We start from the raw sequence: 16627 nt of genomic DNA on the forward strand, positions 1-16627 counted from the left end.
CACCGAACAAGTGGGTGGAGGTTTTACCGTTGGTCCTCATGGGAATCCGGGCCAGTCAGTCAAAGAGCACAGGGTACTCACCCCATGAGCTGATGACTGGCCGGATCATGAGAACCCCAGTGCATGTGTTGGCGCCGGTTCTCACCGAAGGGCAGCTTCGAGAGGTGAATCGGGACCGCTTTGTCAGGAATGTGTTTGAACAGCTTCACCAGATTCACTGGCAGGCGGCCAACAACATGGGTAAACAGCACCGTGCCAATCGGCTGCTGCTGGAACCCCGCAGTCACCATGATTGGGAGGTGGGCGACCAGGTGATGGTGAGAAGCTTCGCCCGGGTCGGGGTATTTGAACCACTGTATATGGGACCATACAGCATAGTCGACAAGGCTGGCCCTATGGTCTATGCGGTTCAATTGCCTCGCCGGGTGAAGTGGTATCACATTAATCAGTGTAAATTGTTTGACCCCAAAAGAGGTAAAAAACAGAGGGGACGAGCAAGGGAAGGGAATCAGGCACTGGGGGAAGAACAGGCCCCGGTGGATTTGGAGACTCCGGAGGAGGCAGCGGGCCCCGAAGCTCTGCAGCCAGGGCTGGTTCGCTGCTCCAGTAAGGCTATCCCACCACTGGGTAGAGGTTCCCAGCCCACTAACAGAAGTAGGGAGAAAGGCTCTACCATTAGCAAGGTCCAAGGGGAAGCTGAACCTCCCATGGTGGATCAGCTGGGGCTAGCCCAAGAGGTGGAGGAGATAGCATTGCAGCCCATAACGTGGGACTCTGCACCGACAGTAAGGAGGAGTGACAGAGTGCCACAGCCCAGGGCGCCGTGGTCCCCTGTTTACTTAGCTCCCCACCCCAGACTGATAAGGCGAAAGACAACAGGGAGGGTGCTCTGTTGCGCGAGCAAGGGTCTCCCACCAATTATCCGGGGCCCGGGAGGGCCTTGGAGGGCAGCACAAGACTCATTAAGGGGGACAATACGAGCCCCTCAGCGGAGGACATCCTGGTCCCCAGGGTACGGTCAGCCGAGTGGTCGACGACGCCTGTACAGTGACAGGATGTAGCCTGGCCACCCGGGGACGGGTGGCGGTGTATATATTTCCCCTTCCTGTTTTGTTACTTTGTGTTGTGTGCATATGTGTTTAGGTAAGGCAGTGACTCGATCTAAACACTTCATGATTTTGAACACCTCAATCAAATCTTCTCTTAGCCTTCTCTGCTCCAAGGAGAACAACCCCAGCTTCTCCAGTCTATCCACCTAACTGAAGTCCCTCATCCCCTGGAAGCATTCTAGCGAATCTCCTCTGCACCCTCCCCAAAGCGTTCACGTGCTTCCTGAAATGTGGCGCCCAGAATGGGGCGCAAACGACTTTTCGCCCGGGTGCGGCGCCACTAATGACTCCCGATTAATTCCACGGCGGGTTCAGCGGCGGCGGTAATCCGTAGCAACCCGCGCGCAGCGCCCCCTCAACGAAAATTGGGGAGCGCTCCCTTCCCCGTCCCCGTGCCGCGATCGTTCAGCCCGGCACCCTGCTGGAGTGGCAGGCTGTTGGCACGGCAACCCCTCTCCCCGGTGGTCCATGGAGGCTCGCTTCTTACCTGCAGAGTTTTCCAGCTTGGGCCCCTCCCCTTTAATGAAGAGGAGAGCCTCTGCTCTGCGGCAAGCACTCTCGACCCGTCCCCCGCACATCCGCTCCAGAAAGGAAGTGGAGCGCGGTATTTCTCGAGCGGTGTGTGACTACCGCGCCTGGCGCAGGATGTCCCCGCCTCCCGGCTGTTACTGCTCCCGAACGGGAATGACACATTTCCCCCCCCCCTTTGTCTCTATTTATAAAGCCCAAGAGCAAGTTATTATTTAAATGGAGAAAGATTGCAAAGTGCCGCTGTACATCGGGACCTGGGGGCACTTGTGCATGAAACACAAAAGGATAGTATGCAGGTACAGCAAGTGAGTGATCAGGAAGGCAAATGGAATCTTGGCCTTTATTGCAAAGGGGATGGAGTATAAAAGCAGGGAAGTCTTGCTACAGTTATACAAGGTATTGGTGAGGCCACGCCTGGAATACTGCGTGCAGTTTTGGTTTCCGTAGTTACGAAAGGATGTACTTGCTTTGCAGGCAGTTCAGAGAAGGTTCACGAGGTTGATTCCGGAGATGAGGGGGTTGACTTATGAGGAAAGGTTGAGTAGGCTGGTCCTCTACTCATTGGAATTCAGAAGAATGAGAGATGATCTTATTGAAACGTGTAAGATTATGAGGGGGCTTGACAAGGTGGATGCAGAAAAAATGTTTCCACAGATGGAGGAGACTAGAACTAGAGGGCATGATCTTCGAATAAGGGGCCGCCCATTTAAAACAGAGATGAGGAGAAATTTCTTCTCTCAGAGGGTTGTAAATCTGTGGAATTCGCTGCCTCGGAGAGCTGTGGAAGCCGGGACATTGAATAAATTTAAGACAGAAATAGACAGTTTCTTAAACGATAAGCGGATAAGGGGTTATGGGGAGCGGGCGGGGAAGTGGAGCTGATTCGATGATCAGATCAGCCATGATCTTATTGAATGGCGGAGCAGGCTCAAGGGGCCGTTTGGCCTACTCCTGCTCCTATTTCTTATGTTCTTATGGATCACATATGCTTTATTATCTGGTTTGCTAACCTATCCTTTCACCTTCAAAGACTTGCACTCATTGCTAAGATATCTGTATTGAGGGCCGGGCTGAAGATAAAGGCGAAACTGTAGCCTATTGTGAGACCAGAGAAAGAGCAAGGAGTACACAATGAAGACCAAAATATTGCTTCTGACTAATGGCCAAGGCTTAATTCTTATCACCTTTGCAGTGGGACGCGTTTTCACCAGCGAATATGTGCTGTCCGGATACTGAGTAAAATCCTTTAGCACAAGTGCAGTAAAAACCTCCTTCATCGTTGTGACAGATTGCAGTGGGCCCACAAGGGCTGGAGAGACACTCGTTCTCATCTGCAAAGTAAGAAGAGTGATAAGCTGGGGACAACTGCACTTGCTTCAACACCTGTCTTTCACTTGGGATCTGGGTTCAAATCAGTTGCCTCCCTTTGCTAGAATGTCTGCCATGAAACGAGTGAGGCATGTCAACTGAGATCTTGTTGGACAAAGTCACCCTTAAATAGAAAGCTCCAACAGGAAAGCCAAACTATGATTGGGACTGGAAATTACAAATCTCACACCGCTGTGACAGTGGCTACTCTTCAGAGGTTGCTTCCGTGCAATTGACTTGTAACTAAATCCAAGTGGTCATGTTAGCCTGAACCTAACATTCTGAGAGCATGATAGTTAGCATCTTTAAGGGTGGACAAGAGAGGGTAATGGGCAACCCTCCTGGTGGCTGGCATACGTAAGCTCCTTTCTTCTCTGAGCACAAGTGAAAGGCATTTAGAGACATGCCCAGATCATAGTGGCACGTAACTTGCGGCCCACCTTGGCCCAGCCCAGAAGCAGTCCTACGAGGAGGGCCTCCGACCTGCCCGCTCCCCTCCACACTGGGTGCCCAAAGATCAGGAGCGTGGGACTGAAGTGCAGCCAGGAATGGAGAAGCAGCCCCTTCCAAATAATGGAAGAGGGGCTGCAACCTCACACGCTGTACGAAAACATGGAACACGGACTCCTCCAGACTGCAGAAACTGCAGGCGCAACAGGTCCAAAAGTAGCACATCGATGACCTCTGAAACGCACAAGGAATCAGGAACTTTCGGCAGCATGACCAGGTGTTAGGGTTTAGGCCTTGGCTTAGATATTCTCTCGGGCACAGCAGTGCAAGTTAAAACTATGAGGGCTTTTGATCAAGTAAATAAGGGGAAGGTGTTTCCACGGAGGGGTGGGTCAGTGACCAGAGGACACAGGTTAAAGACAGTTGGCAAAATGAAGCAGAGGTGAGATGAGAAGACATTTATTTTATGCAGAGAGTTGTTTGGATCAGTAACTCAATGCCTGAAAGTTGTGGTGGAAGCAGATTCAATCGAGGTTTTGATATCACCCAGACTTTGCCAAGCTTCTGTGTAAGACCGATATCTATGAGTACAGATATGTAATCCTATATTCGATAGTTGTAATGTATGCAGCTGTGAGTATGCTCACGGATTTGTAGAGCTGTTGCTTGGGCACCCTGTGCGGAGAGGAGCGGACAGGTCGGAGGGCCTCCTCGTAGGACTGCTCCTGGGTCTGGCCAAGGGGGCCATCAGCCGGTCCCGGCAGTGGGCGGTCGAGGGGGTCATTCAACCCGACTGCCTGCCTCTCTTCCGCGGTTACATTCGAGCCAGGGTGTCCCTGGAGATGGAGCACGCGGTGTCCACCAATACGCTCGCGGCCTTCCGTGAGAGGTGGGCGCCGGAGGGACTGGAGTGCATCATCACCCCCGGCAACCAAATTTTAATTTGATTTGACAAGGTTCCCAGTTGATTTGGAAATTTGTGGGTTCTAGTGCCCTTACTAAAAGGGGGCACTTGATTTAAAGCTCTGTGTAAAATAGTTGTAGAGCTGTTGCATTGTGAATGACTTAGCCAGTCACGTGACGTGCACAAGACTCAATAAAACCCCAGTCGGTTGGGTCTAGGTCATCCACGATGAGGTATGCAGTTGTGAGCCTGGTGGATGAACCGGTAATGTTTAGTGTGATTGTTAAACCTTTGTTAATAAATCAACTAGTTCTAAATAGCAATGTGTTGCTATGAATTCTTAAACAAAGAACCCACGAATACATTACAGTAGCATTGGCACAATTTCCAAGATTAGGGATGTCCCAGTTACAAGTCCCACCCAGCAGGTCCACCTCAGTTCAGGTTTCTCCTGAGTCCTAATGGCTCTCACTCCCTGCGTGAGTTTACCAACTTGGCTGCCCACTTAACATGACTGCGGTACGTTGCCCCTGAGAACAGCAATCAGGTTTGTAATTATACTGACCTACACAGAAGGATACACTTTGACCATCGAGCTGGCGATTGCGTAACATGGTAAATCCTCTCCGGCAGATACAGCGAAACCCTCCGATCGTGTTGTCGCAGATTGTATCGGGTCCACACATGTCGGCGAGACACTCGTCCTCATCTGCAATGAAGAGAAAAGGTCGTAAGATGGGGACGCTGCGTTGTGAAGTGAAATAGACAGTGACATTTTAGTCATACGGCCCCTCGAGTCTGCTCCGCCATTCAATAAGATCACAGCTGATCTTCTACCTCCACAATTTCCCGACCGATTCTCATATCCCTTGGTTCCCCTAGAGTCCAAAAATCTATCGGTCTCAGCCTTGAATATACTCAATGACTGAGCCTCCACAGCTCTCTGGGCCAGAGGATTCCAAAGATTCACAACCTTCTGAGGGAAGAAATTTCTCCTCATCTCAATCCCCCTTATCCCCCTAGTTCCGGAGATGAGGGGGTTAACTTATGTTGATCGGTTGAGCAGGTTGGGCCTCCACTCATTGGAGTTCAGAAGAATGAGAGGTGATCTTATTGAAACATAGATTCATAGAAACATAGAAAATAGGTGCAGGAGTAGGCCATTCGGCCTTCTAGCCTGCACCACCATTCAATGAGTTCATGGCTGAACATGCAACTTCAGTACCCCATTCCTTCTTTCTCACCATACCCCTTGATCCCCCTAATAGAAACATATAAGATAATGAGGGGGCTCGACAAGGTGGATGCAGAGAGGATATTTCCACTCATACGGGAAACTAAAACTAAGGGACATAGTCTTAGAATAAGGGGCTTCCCATTTAAAACTGAGATGAGGAGGAATTTCTTCTCTCAGAGGGTTGTAAATCTGTGGAACTCTCTGCCCCAGAGAGCTGTGGAAGCTGGGTCACTGAATATGTTTAAAGCGGAGATAGACAGTTTCTTGAGCGATAAGGGAGTAAAGGGTTATGGGGAGCGGGCAGGGAAGTGGAACTGAGTCCATGATCAGATCAGTCATGATCTTATTGAATGGTGGAGCAGGTTCGAGGGGCCAAATGGCCTAATCCTGCCCCTATTTCTTATGTTCTTATGTTCCAGACTCTCCAGCCAGGGGAAACATCCTCCCAGCATCTACCCTGTCAAGCCCCCTCAGAATCTTATGTTTCAATGAGATCACCTCTCATTGTTAAAGGAAAGTCAACAGTGTCAGTATTATAATCATATACTTAAAAAGAAAACGTAAAACTCACCAATACATATTCCATCACCATTCTTTATATGCCCGAGTGCGCAGGTCTGACCAGTGACGGAGTGATCCCAAGTGCAACAGATATAAACCACTAGGAAGGAAGACAAACAAATGAACATTCATGATGCATCTTTCATGGATATATAATTATTGACTCTCATTTTAAATTATGTCCTCCTATTCTTGCTTTCCCCCAACCAGAGGAAATAGTTTCTCTGTATCTAACCCTTTTAACATTTTCGCTGCCAATACAGGTACGACAGCATAATGGTTATGTTATGGGACGAATAATCCAGAGACCGAGACTAATGATCCACAGATGTGAGTTCAAATCTCTACAGTAGCAGCTTGGAAATTTAAATTCAGTTAATCAAATAAATCTGGCAGTAATGGTGACATTTTGTTTCAGTCTCTTCCACTGGTTCTACAATATTTGCCTTCAACGAGACAGAAGGACCTACGCAGGGCAACTTGTAAAACAAGGGCCACCTTGTGACGGGCGAGTCACCTTAATGTTCCAGATGTCCAAGGTCAGTAACATGGGGGACAAATTTGGGAGCGCTGAGTTCGGGGCGTTAACTTTTAAGGGCTAAACTTTCCTTTCGCTTTCGGCGATTTTTCTCGGCCACACAGCTGCTTTTCCGCCCGGCGAAAGATTCCCCCCTCAGTTTTTTAATGGAACCGCCCGAATCTCGAACCGCCCGCCGAGACCAAACTGCCGACGTGCACCGCCGAGGAAAGCGGCTCAACGGAAGCCGGTCCAGATCGCCGAGGGAAGCGCCCTGTGAAAGCTGCTTAAACAGGGTGGTCGGTGAGCACCCTGCAAATAAAGGTAAGTTAAAGGTTCTTGCTTTATTTTTTTTCAATTGTAAAACGGCGATTAGGTGTAAACGTGTCTTGGGAATGTTGTTCAACTTTTTATTTTTTTCAGTGAACATTTTTTTTTAAGTTCTCCCCCTCCAGAGTCCCAACCGCACTAAATAAAAAAAAATGTAAGAACCGCCCGTTTAACTTAGTTTCACCTTTAACCACGAGAATATTGGTGCAAGATCCAGTTTCTCGCCGGGCGATTACTTTTAACTTAAAAGTGGAAATTTTCACCAGCGTTACTTACAACAGGTTTGTGGTTTTTCTGGGAAAGCAATCGGGCTATTGAGGGGTTCTCGGCAAAGTCTAGCCCGAAGAGTTTGAAAAATTAGCGACAGGCGCTTATGTTTTCAAGCTTTAAATAACATTAGCGCCTGGAAGGAAGTGGAGCGGCTAAATCAGGCGAAATCACTTCCTTCCTGGAGCACAAGGGGCAGCGGGTGGGGTGGTACTTGTGCAATGCTGCAGCGTTGGAAGGCTCCTTACCTCCCTTAAAGTGAAGGGCCGTCGCTGCAGGCTCTGCAAAGGAAGGACTTACCTGGTCCGGGCTGATCGATCGCGGGCAAGAAACGGAGAGAAAAAAAATCAAACGGAGGATTCAAATTTTGTTTTTTGTTACTTACCCAGGTCAGCTCACCTTTAGTCATCGCCCCACCCCCCCCACCCACCCACCCACCCCCGCCCCGAAGCGCCCGGCCTCCCGATCAACGTCTCCTGCAGCTGCCGGTGTTTTCGCCCGGCGATGCTGCAGGGGGTGGAACCCGTGTTCGGGTCTTGAGTGGGGGGGGGGTGGTGGTCGCAACCGGGGCGATGAGCACGGCAATGACATCACGATCTCCGGGCAAAGGAGGTCAGGGGCGCAACGCCATACCGCAACCGCAAAAGCTCCCGCCGAATTTAGCGAGAGGCGTTCATCTCGCCGCGTCTGGTCCGTGTTCTGTTAGCGCCCCCCAGAGGCGATAATGGGAGGCGCGAAGGTGGCCAATTTCTAGGCCCATGTATCGCATCCTGATACTGAGGCACATTTGTTTTACAAATGACCCTGATGGTGAGGCTGACTGCTCTATAATAAAAGAAAGAAATACAATTCATATCGCGCATTTCACAACCTCAGCATGTTCCAAAGCACTTTACTGCCAATGAAGTATTTTTGACGTGTAGTCACTGTTTTAATCTGACTCACCTCCTGACTCTCCAAAGCCTCTCCACCATCTACAAGGCACAAGTCAGGAGTGTGATGGAATACTCTCCACTTGCCTGGATGAGTGCAACTCCAACAACACTCAAGAAGCTCGACACCATCCAGGACAAAGCAGACCGCTTGGTCGGCACCCCATCCACCACCTTCAACATTCACTCCCTCCACCACCGGCGTACCGTGACTGCAGTGTGCACCATCTACAAGCTGCACTGCAGCAACTCGCCAAGGCTTCTTCGGCAGCACCTCACAAACCCGCGACCTCTACCACCTAGAAGGACAAGGGCAGCAGGCGCATGGGAACAAGACCACCTCCACGTTCCCTTCCTGTCTTGGAAATATATCGGCTGTTCCTTCATCGTCACTGGGTCAAAATCCTGGAACTCCCTCCCTAACAGCACTGTGAGAGCACCTTCACCACACGGAACTGCAGCGATTCAAGAAGGCGGCTCACAACCACCTTCTCCAGGGCAATTAGGGATGGGCAATAAATGCCGCCCTTGCCAGCGACGCCCACATCCCGTGAATGAACGTTTAAAAAGCAGCAGCCAATTTGGACACAGCAAGGTCCCACAAGCACCAATGCGATAATGACCAGATAACATGTTTTTAGTGATGTTGGTTGAATATTGGCCAGGACACGGGGGAGAACTGGCGAACTCCCCTGTTCTTCTTCGAAATAGTGGCATAGGATCTCATGCATCCGCCTGAGAGGGCAGACGGGGCCTCGGTTTGACGTCTCATCTGAAAGACGGCACCTCCGACAGTGCAGCGCTCCTCAGCACTGCACCGGGAGTGTCAGCCTGGATTTTGTGCTTAAAATTCTGGAGCAGGACTTGAAGCCACAACCTTCTGACTCCGAGGCTACCAGCTGAGCCATGGCTGACGAGGAATACGGTGGGCCGATGGTATGATTTCTTCTCTGGAAAATGATTCTGCATCCTGAGACCTTGACGAGTGCCCCGACTTAGCTTGCAGCGGTTTGCAAACGAAACGTTAAGCTGACGATTCGAAGGATGTGAACGATGATCTATTACCTCGTAGACCTCAGACCACAACCTTTACTGAAACGCATGATGATCACAAGAAGGAAGTGAGATAGTCGGGTCCTCATCTAGATTAAAGGAACATGCATCTAGCGGGTTGGACACATGCAAAGGAAGCAGTTTCAGGCTGAATATAACGGACCTTGTATTTGCATGGAGGAAGTGCTTCGTCAGGACCCAAATAGAACCTAGGAAACGTACACTTCTTAACATAAACCACAGCCTGCACCCACACGCCCACCCCCCACCCCCCACACCCCCACCGTCTGTTTCTGTTGAGACTAAATCACTGGTCTAATGAGGAAGTGAAGCTAAAAGCTTTGGAACATTTATACTTGCTACGCTAATGATTTTGTTCCTTTGCTGAGTAATCCGGTTTCGAGTGGATTGCCAGTAGACGCGCACTTTATTTTTGTTGTTCGGCCATGTGTCTGGCATATGCGGCTATCCATCGCCTCAGTTGAAGAAATCAGCCGGCGTTCTCACCTCCGGATCGCAATCCAGAGAGCCCTGCCCAACCACGTAGCCCAGCGAGCTCAGCCCGCACGCCCAACACGGTAATCATCACCATAGACAGTCCCTCGGAATCGAGGAAGACTTGCTTCCACTTGAAACGTGAGTTCTCAGGTGGCTGAACAGTCCAATACGGGAATTACAGACTCTGTCACAGGTGGGGCAGACAGTGGTTGAGGGAAAGGGTGGGTGGTACAGGTTTGCCGCACGCTCCTTCCGCTGCCTGCGCTTGCTTTCTGCGTGCTCTCGTCGACGAGACTCGAGGTGCTCAGCGCCCTCCCGGATGCACCTCCTCCACTTAGGGCGGTCTTTGGCCAGGGACTCCCAGGTGTCGGTGGGGATGTTGCATTTTACCAGGGAGGCTTTGAGGGTGTCCTTGAAACGGTTCCTCTGCCCACCTTTGACTCGTTTGCCGTGTAAGAGTTCCGAGTAGAGTGCTTGCTTTGGGAGTCTTGTGTCAGGCATGCGAACAATGTGGCCTGTCCAGCGGAGCTGACCGAGTGTGGTCAGTGCTTCGATGCTGGGGATGTTGGCCTGGTCGAGGACGCTAATGTTGGTGCGTCTGTCCTCCCAGGGGATTTACAGGATCTTGCGGAGACATCGTTGGTGGTATTTCACCAGCGATTTGAGGTGTCCACTGTACATGGTCCATGTCCCTGAGCCATACAGGAGGGCGGGTATCACTACAGCCCTGTAGACCAAGTGAACAGTTGGCACCCATTGCCATTGCCATGCGAAGAACGGCCACTTGGGAGCGGTGCCAGGGGTGGTGAACCATGACCCCTGAACTGCACCCCAGTAAGAGGTCAACCGTTTCATCAATGCTCTACACAAAGGGAGAGAAAGTCGATGAGCCAGAAAAAAAAGTACATTTGGTAAACTCGTGCAATGAGTTTCTCGCCCAATGATGGGCAGGCAGATTCGAACAATGGGCTGCAATTTTGTTCAGAAGAATTTGCACAATTCATGAGTTGAAATGGTGTGAAACATACCAAAGTTCCGCTGTACCACCCTGTTTCAAATGGTGCAGCAGAGAGCACAGCACAAATTGTAAAACATGCCCTCATCAAGCAAATGTTGGATCCAAAGCCAAAGAAACATCAAAATTGGCAAATTTTCTGATTACTTATCGTAATACTCCTCATACATTTACTGGTACAACACCAACAGAGTTAGAAACATAGAAACATAGAAAATAGTTGCAAGAATAGGCCATTCGGCACTTCGAGCCTGCACGACCATTCAATATGATCAGGGCTGATCATGCAACTTCAGTACCCCATTCCTGCTTTCTCTCCATGAACATTCTTTCTGCATCTAACCTGTCCAATCCTGGCAGAATTTTATATGTTTCTCTGAGATCCCCTCTCATTCTTCTAAATTCCAGTGAATATAAGTCTAGTCAATCCAATCTTTCTTCATATATCAGTCCTGCCATCCCGGGAATCAGTCTGGTGAACCTTTGCTGTACTCCCTCAATAGCAAGAATGTCCTTCCTCAGATTAGGAGACCAAACGGCAGTTGTAAACCAGGTTCTCATTGTTAAAGCAAAGCTTGGCACAGTCAGTAGAAGAGAAACAATTAAGATAGAAAAAGAATCATGCTAGAGGTAGAGTAAAAGAGAGAAGTGTAAAATTGAATCGGAAGGTGAGAGTGAAGAACCATCACCATAAATGGTTAAAGTGGTTACCAGGAGGAGTGGTGAAGATATGTGGCCCTCGCACATATTTGGTCAAGATGTTTGATCATTGAAAGGTTATGTTTGTTCACATTGATCATATCTTAACTACAGATGTGGAAGGAGTTTAAAGTTGGAATGATTTGATTATGTCTGATGAGTCAGATAGTCTTGTTACAAGTAGAGTACCAGTAGCAAATCCTACATCAGATGTACTCGAAACAAGTCCACGTGAAAGTCAGAATTTAAGTTTGAGTCTGAGTGAGACAAACAGTCTGAAGTTGTAGAGAGTCCAAATGTAGATCAAGGATTGCCCTTGGTGAAAAACTTTCCTCAGGCTCAGCCTGGAATGAGTCTAAGTTCAACTCCATGTTCTGTTCGAGAGCGAAGGTATCTCTTCAAAGCAGAAAACCAGTGGTTAAGTTTGATTTGTAAATATGGCAAAATACGTTCATATCTTTCATTGTGTATACCATGCAAGTTATGAATAATGATTATTTTGTTATGAATAACTTCTTCAATAAGGAGGGAGAAATGTAATCGAGCTCCAGCGACTGATGTAATAACAACTACTGATGTAATGACAATAAAAGTTCATGTGGCAAGGTCATGTGACACAGTTCTGTTAGGAACCATCTTGTAGTGTGTGTGCTTGTGTATTGGTGTCTAAAGATATCACACCATTGTGTGCAAGAGAGAGAGAGAGAGAGGAGGGGGTGTAGTGTGTGAGAGAGAAAGGGAGAGAGAGGGCACAATGTGTGAGAGAGAGGGGGGAACACAGTGTCTGTATTGAGAGGGATGAGGTTTCAGGGAAGGTGTGCCACTAGGGGCTTATGGTCCAGGACCCCCATTTTATGGAGACAATCTCAGTAGTGATTGTTTCAAATCTGGGAAACCTGAGGTATATGACGATTAGATGAACTCTTCTATATAGGTACAAAGTCCTGCCCTGGGTGTTTGGGGAGATTCCCACTTATGTTGGCAGTATTGCTGAAGGAAAATGCCCGATGATGTGCCTGAAACCACAACCCTTCTGAAGCACGGACATGGGCTGGAATTGAGATGGCCTGATGTAGATTTAAAGGTGGACAGTTGGAGCGCTCGGCTCCAATCCCATTTCCCCGCCCTCTCCTGCATCTACTTATATTCTTCTTTTTCAATACTTCCCCTTTAACTGAAGTTTTAGGAGCTGAAATTGCTCTTTTTTTAAGGAGGCGGTAATGAGGCGAGAAGGATTTACCGCTCAGTTGGGGCGGAGCGGCAGCCAAGCAGGACATTACCCTCCTCACGTATCCAGGTGGAGAAGGTCACAGCCCTGCTTGTGTTCCCGCCACATCGGCCATGCAGCGACCCCTTACTGCCCCGCGAGGAAAATTGCCCCGCGGAAGAAAGAATGGGGCACAGTGTGAGAGAGAGAGAGAGAGAGAGAGGAGGGAGCACTGGTGAGGGAGAGAGAGAGGGGGCACAGTGTGTGAGAGAGAGAGAGAGAGAGAGGTGGGGGCACTGGTGAGAGAGGGGGCATATTGTGTGACAGAGAGAGGGGGACACAGTGTGTGAGAGAGAGGGGGGCACAGTGTGTGAGAGAGAGAGAGAGAGAGGAGGGGGCACAGTGTGAGAGAGAGAGAGAGAGAGGGCACAGTGTGAGAGAGAGAGGGGGCACAGTGTGAGAGAGAGAGAGAGAGAGGGGGGGCACAGTGTGAGCAAGAGAGAGACAGAGGAGGGGGCACAGTGTGAGAGAGAGAGAGACAGAGGAGGGGGCACAGTGTGAGAGAGAGAGAGAGGGGGGCACAGTGTGAGAGAGAGAGAGACAGGGGAGGGGGCACAGTGTGAGAGAGAGAGAGAGAGAGAGGAGGGGCCACCGGTGAGAGAGAGAGAGAGAGGGGGCACAGTGTGAGAGAGAGAGGGGGCACAGTGTGAGAGAGAGAGAGAGGGGGCACAGTGTGTGAGAGAGAGAGAGAGAGAGGAGGGGCCACTGGTGAGAGAGAGAGAGAGAGGGGGCACAGTGTGAGAGAGAGAGGGGGCACAGTGTGAGAGAGAGAGAGAGGGGGCACAGTGTGTGAGAGAGAGAGAGAGAGAGGGGGACACAGTGTGTGAGAGAGAGGGGGGCACAGTGTGTGAGAGAGAGAGAGAGAGGAGGGGGCACCGGTGAGAGAGAGAGAGAGGGGACATATTGTGTGAGAGAGAGAGGGGGACACAGTGTGTGAGAGAGAGGGGGGCACAGTGTGTGAGAGAGAGAGAGAGAGAGAGGAGGGGGCACAGTGTGAGAGAGAGAGAGAGAGAGAGAGGGCACAGTGTGTGAGAGAGAGAGAGCACAGTGTGTGAGAGAGAGAGAGAGGGGGGCACAGTGTGAGAGAGAGAGAGAGAGAGAGAGAGGAGGGGCCACCAGTGAGAGAGAGAGAGGGGGCACAGTGTGAGAGAGAGAGGGGGCACAGTGTGAGAGCGAGAGAGAGAGGGGGCACAGTGTGAGAGAGAGAGAGAGCGAGAGAGAGGAGGGGGCACAGTGAGAGAGAGAGAGAGAGAGAGAGAGAGAGAGAGAGAGAAGGGGGCACAGTGTGAGAGAGAGAGAGAGAGAGAGGAGGGACCACCGGTGAGAGAGAGAGAGAGGAGGGGGCACAGTGTGAGAGAGAGAGAGAGAGATGAGGGGGCACAGTGTGAGAGAGAGAGAGAGAGAGAGAGAGAGGAGGGGCCACTGGTGAGAGAGAGAGAGAGAGAGAGAGGTGGCACAGTGTGTGAGAGAGAGAGAGAGGGGGCACAGTGTGAGAGAGAGAGAGGGGGCACAGTGTGTGAGAGAGAGAGAGGGGGCACAGTGTGTGAGAGAGGGGGCACAGTGTGTGAGAGAGAGAGAGGGGGCATAGTGTGTGTGAGAGAGAGAGGGGGCACAGTGTGTGAGAGAGAGAGAGGGGGCACAGTGTGAGAGAGAGGGGGCACAGTGTGAGAGAGAGGGGGCACAGTGTGTGTGAGAGAGAGAGTAGGGGGCACAGTGTGTGAGAGAGAGAGAGAGAGAGAGGGCACAGTGTGAGAGAGAGGGGGCACAGTGTGTGAGAGAGAGAGAGGGGGCACAGTGTGAGACAGAGAGAGGGGGGGCACAGTGTGAGAGAGAGAGAGAGTAGGGGGCACAGTGTGTGAGAGAGAGAGAGAGGGGGCACAGTGTGAGAGAGAGAGGGGGCACAGTGTGTGAGAGAGAGAGAGAGAGAGAGGGCACAGTGTGAGAGAGAGAGAGAGAGGGGGCACAGTGTGAGAGAGAGAGGGGGCACAGTGTCTGAGAGAGAGGAGGGGACACACTGTGAGAGAGAGAGAGAGAGAGAGAGGAGGGGGCACAGTGTGTGAGAGAGAGAGAGAGAGGGCACAGTGTGAGAGAGAGAGAGAGAGAGGGGGCACAGTGTGAGAGAGAGGGGGGGCACAGTGTCTGAGAGAGAGGAGGGGACACACTGTGAGAGAGAGAGAGAGAGAGAGAGGAGGGGGCACAGTGTGTGTGAGAGAGAGAGAGAGGGGGCACAGTGTGTGTGAGAGAGAGAGAGAGGGGGCACAGTGTGTGAGAGAGAGAGAGGAGGGGGCACAGTGTGTGAGAGAGAGAGAGAGAGAGGGGGCACAGTGTGTGTGAGAGAGAGAGGGAGCCACAATGTGTGAGAGAGAGAGAGAGAGAGAGGGGGCACAGTGTGTGAGAGAGAGGGGACACAGTGTGAGAGAGAGAGAGAGAGGAGGGGGCACAGTGTGAGAGAGAGAGAGAGGAGGGGACACAGTGTGTGAGAGAGAGAGAGAGAGGAGGGGACACAGCGTGAACACAGAGAGGGAGACACAATGTGTGAGAGAGAGAGAGAGAGGGGACACAATGTGAGAGAGAGAGAGAGGGAACAGTGTGAGAGAGAGAGAGAGAGAGAGGGCACAGTGTGTGAGAGAGAGAGAGAGAGGAGGGGACACAGTGTGAGAAAGAGAGGGGGCACAGTGTGTGAGAGAGAGAAAGAGGAGAGGGCACAGTGTGAGAGAGAGAGAGAGAGAGAGAGAGGAGGGGGCACAGCGTGAACAGAGAGAGGGAGACACAATGTGTGTGAGAGAGAGAGAGAGGGGACACAATGTGAGAGAGAGAGAGAGAGAGAGAGAGAGAGAAGCAACAGTGTGAGAGCGAGAGAGAGAGGGGGCACAGTGTGAGAGAGAGAGAGAGCGAGAGAGAGGAGGGGGCACAGTGAGAGAGAGAGAGAGAGAGAGAGAGAGAGAAGGGGGCACAGTGTGAGAGAGAGAGAGAGAGAGAGGAGGGACCACCGGTGAGAGAGAGAGAGAGGAGGGGGCACAGTGTGAGAGAGAGAGAGAGAGATGAGGGGGCACAGTGTGAGAGAGAGAGAGAGAGAGAGAGAGAGGAGGGGCCACTGGTGAGAGAGAGAGAGAGAGAGAGAGGTGGCACAGTGTGTGAGAGAGAGAGAGAGGGGGCACAGTGTGAGAGAGAGAGAGGGGGCACAGTGTGTGAGAGAGAGAGAGGGGGCACAGTGTGTGAGAGAGGGGGCACAGTGTGTGAGAGAGAGAGAGGGGGCATAGTGTGTGTGAGAGAGAGAGGGGGCACAGTGTGTGAGAGAGAGAGAGGGGGCACAGTGTGAGAGAGAGGGGGCACAGTGTGAGAGAGAGGGGGCACAGTGTGTGTGAGAGAGAGAGTAGGGGGCACAGTGTGTGAGAGAGAGAGAGAGAGAGGGGCACAGTGTGAGAGAGAGGGGGCACAGTGTGTGAGAGAGAGAGAGGGGGCACAGTGTGAGACAGAGAGAGGGGGGGCACAGTGTGAGAGAGAGAGAGAGTAGGGGGCACAGTGTGTGAGAGAGAAAGAGAGGGGGCACAGTGTGAGAGAGAGAGGGGGCACAGTGTGTGAGAGAGAGAGAGAGAGAGAGGGCACAGTGTGAGAGAGAGAGAGAGAGGGGGCACAGTGTGAGAGAGAGAGGGGGCACAGTGTCTGAGAGAGAGGAGGGGACACACTGTGAGAGAGAGAGAGAGAGAGAGAGGAGGGGGCACAGTGTGTGAGAGAGAGAGAGAGAGAGAGGGCACAGTGTGAGAGAGAGAGAGAGAGAGGGGGCACAGTGTGAGAGAGAGGGGGGGCACAGTGTCTGAGAGAGAGGAGGGGACACACTGTGAGAGAGAGAGAGAGAGAGAGAGGAGGGGGCACAGTGTGTGTGAGAGAG

The 16627-nt window shown here is 51.2% G+C and overlaps 1 protein-coding gene across 5 annotated transcripts in view; it reads right to left on the bottom strand.

Moving 5' to 3' along the window:
- The window catches only part of LOC139237979 (adhesion G protein-coupled receptor E2-like), a 121589-nt gene that overhangs the window by 75843 nt on the left and 29119 nt on the right, over positions 1 to 16627 (bottom strand). For 4 of the 5 annotated variants that reach the window (XM_070867342.1, XM_070867344.1, XM_070867345.1 and 1 more), the window contains exons 2-4: positions 6171 to 6260; positions 4928 to 5071; positions 2825 to 2971 (exon numbers count right to left, since the gene is read on the bottom strand). In XM_070867342.1, coding sequence (XP_070723443.1) covers positions 2825 to 2971; positions 4928 to 5071; positions 6171 to 6260 — 381 coding nt within the window. The remainder of the gene's footprint in view (positions 1 to 2824; positions 2972 to 4927; positions 5072 to 6170; positions 6261 to 16627) is intronic. The other variant, XM_070867343.1, reaches the window with a different exon arrangement.

This window comes from Pristiophorus japonicus, chromosome 24 (genome assembly GCF_044704955.1).
Source record: "Pristiophorus japonicus isolate sPriJap1 chromosome 24, sPriJap1.hap1, whole genome shotgun sequence".
Taxonomy (NCBI): Eukaryota; Metazoa; Chordata; class Chondrichthyes; family Pristiophoridae; genus Pristiophorus; species Pristiophorus japonicus.